This window comes from Austrofundulus limnaeus, unplaced genomic scaffold, assembly GCF_001266775.1.
Source record: "Austrofundulus limnaeus strain Quisiro unplaced genomic scaffold, Austrofundulus_limnaeus-1.0 Scaffold1120, whole genome shotgun sequence".
Lineage (NCBI taxonomy): Eukaryota > Metazoa > Chordata > Actinopteri > Cyprinodontiformes > Rivulidae > Austrofundulus > Austrofundulus limnaeus.
This window is the reverse complement of record NW_013953522.1, coordinates 77,757-79,702: the sequence shown is the minus strand read 5'-3', so window position 1 is coordinate 79,702 and position 1,946 is coordinate 77,757. Positions and strand designations below refer to the sequence as shown.

The 1,946-nt window shown below is 32.8% G+C and overlaps 1 protein-coding gene across 1 annotated transcript in view; it reads left to right on the top strand.

Annotated features, from left to right (window-relative positions):
• Window positions 1-1,946, top strand: part of LOC106534235 (transmembrane protein 237B) — a 9,725-nt gene that overhangs the window by 1,613 nt on the left and 6,166 nt on the right. Inside the window, exons 3-5 of the mRNA XM_014030810.1 lie at window positions 1,363-1,391; window positions 1,483-1,496; window positions 1,578-1,646. Coding sequence (XP_013886264.1) covers window positions 1,363-1,391; window positions 1,483-1,496; window positions 1,578-1,646 — 112 coding nt within the window. The remainder of the gene's footprint in view (window positions 1-1,362; window positions 1,392-1,482; window positions 1,497-1,577; window positions 1,647-1,946) is intronic.

The following is a 1,946-nucleotide window of genomic DNA, read 5'->3' as shown; positions in this document are numbered from 1 at the left end:
GTTACTTATAAATTATATATTTTTCTGGTATAAATCTGCTGTTTTTTATGATTGATGAATGAAATTAACATAATTATTAATTTATTGTAAAAACATGACAGATAATCTGTGAAACAGATCCAGTTCAGCTGCTGTTTATCTATTAGTTTCTATGTTTGCTGTGAGCTGTTGTCCTGTTTGGTCTGTTTCTGCTCCTCCATACTGTCACAGACACCAGTGGACAGGATGGGCGGGACTCAGTCTAGTGATATTTAAGTCAATAACTGACTGTCAAAACCTAAAATAATGATTAAAAGCAGGAACAAAATGGTGCCAAACTGGTGTAGTTAGAAAGATTAAACCAGATTCCAGCGATGCACACGCTTTGTGTTTGTCTCAAACAAACAGTCACACACAAGTCTTTGGAAAAGGTTGGATTTGTCCAACCTCTGACCCCTGAGTAATCCTCAGTCCTGACAGATTTAGCTGAGGATTTAACAGTCAGAATGTCGTGCTGCTGTACTACACTCTGACTTCATTCTTTATTGAAATGGCCAGAGAGACAATGGTAAGATTATTATTATTATTTTTAATCATCTTGACTGTTCATTAGATTTTATCCCAAATGAGAAGCTCTGAGTTTTAATAATAAAAATCCAAACCAGTTCAGGTGTTATGGTAATGTTTGTGTTTTTTTTAATGTGCTTTCCTTTTTTTTTGTAAGAAATTTCACTGAAAAAACTAGTAAACTTATTGCTTTTTGTCTTGTATCATTATTTACAGTAGAAATAATTTAAATAAAATAAATGATAATCTTATTTAAACTATGTTTGATGGGACAAAACGTATATGTTTGATTAATGAACTATTAAATGATGCAATGGTAAAATTCTCTTTATACATGTAGTTTTTAAAAGTCAATTCCTAGTTCTTTTGAATAAATAAAAATCCACGATAGGTTAGCAAAATAAAACTAGGAACATTTTTGTTCTAATATAAAAATGACACGTTTATGTTTCACTATCAGATGAAAGTTTTGATAAATTAACTTCAAGGGTCTCCTGAATTTAATACAACTTCGCTCCTAATTCAGACATGTTTTTCTTTATGATTCAGGATAAAACTGCAACGTGTAACAGTAAAAAGTGACTTTTAACACAGGAGGAATTTTATTCAAAGTAGATCATGTTTGCATGTGTTTAATTTGACAGTCAAATTCAGTTTCAGATTATATGCTCATTAATGTGATAATCTGATATTAAACCCCCCGCAGAGTCTTTGCTAATTCATTGAATGAAACATATTGACAAGCTCTTGTTGCTACTTTGTTCATTTTTGAATGAAAGTGGAAGAAAAGTGACCTGTGCCTTTTTGTGTCCTCAGCGAGGACAGCGAACACTTCCAATGTCCAGGTAGGAATAAAAGAATGTTTTCTTTCTTTCTGTCAAATAAAGAGAGATATTCTAACTAAACTCTGCTTTTTTTTTCCCTTCTGCTTTGAAGCGGGGAAGCAACAGGTGGGTCCAAAGTTGTCACCAACACATTTCCAAATTCTTCTCTCTGATTCAGTTCGCTTACTTACTGATAATTTTACTCAGATCTTCCGGCACCGAAACGTAAGAAGAAGAGGGTGAGGAAGGACATGGTTGGAATGAGTGAAACAGATGGTAAGAAACAGAATAAATTCAGTTAGCTTCTTTTTTGGCCTAAAAGATCAACTTACTTACTTACTTACTGACTTACTTACTTACTGACTTACTTACTTACTGACTTACTTACTTACTTACTTACTTACTTACTTACTGACTTACTTACTTACTTACTTACTTACTTACTTACTTACTTACTTACTTACTTACTTACGTACGTACGTACTTACGTACGTACTTACTTACGTACGTACGTACTTACTTACTTACTTACTTACTTACTTACTTACTTACTTACTTACTTACTTACTTACGTAC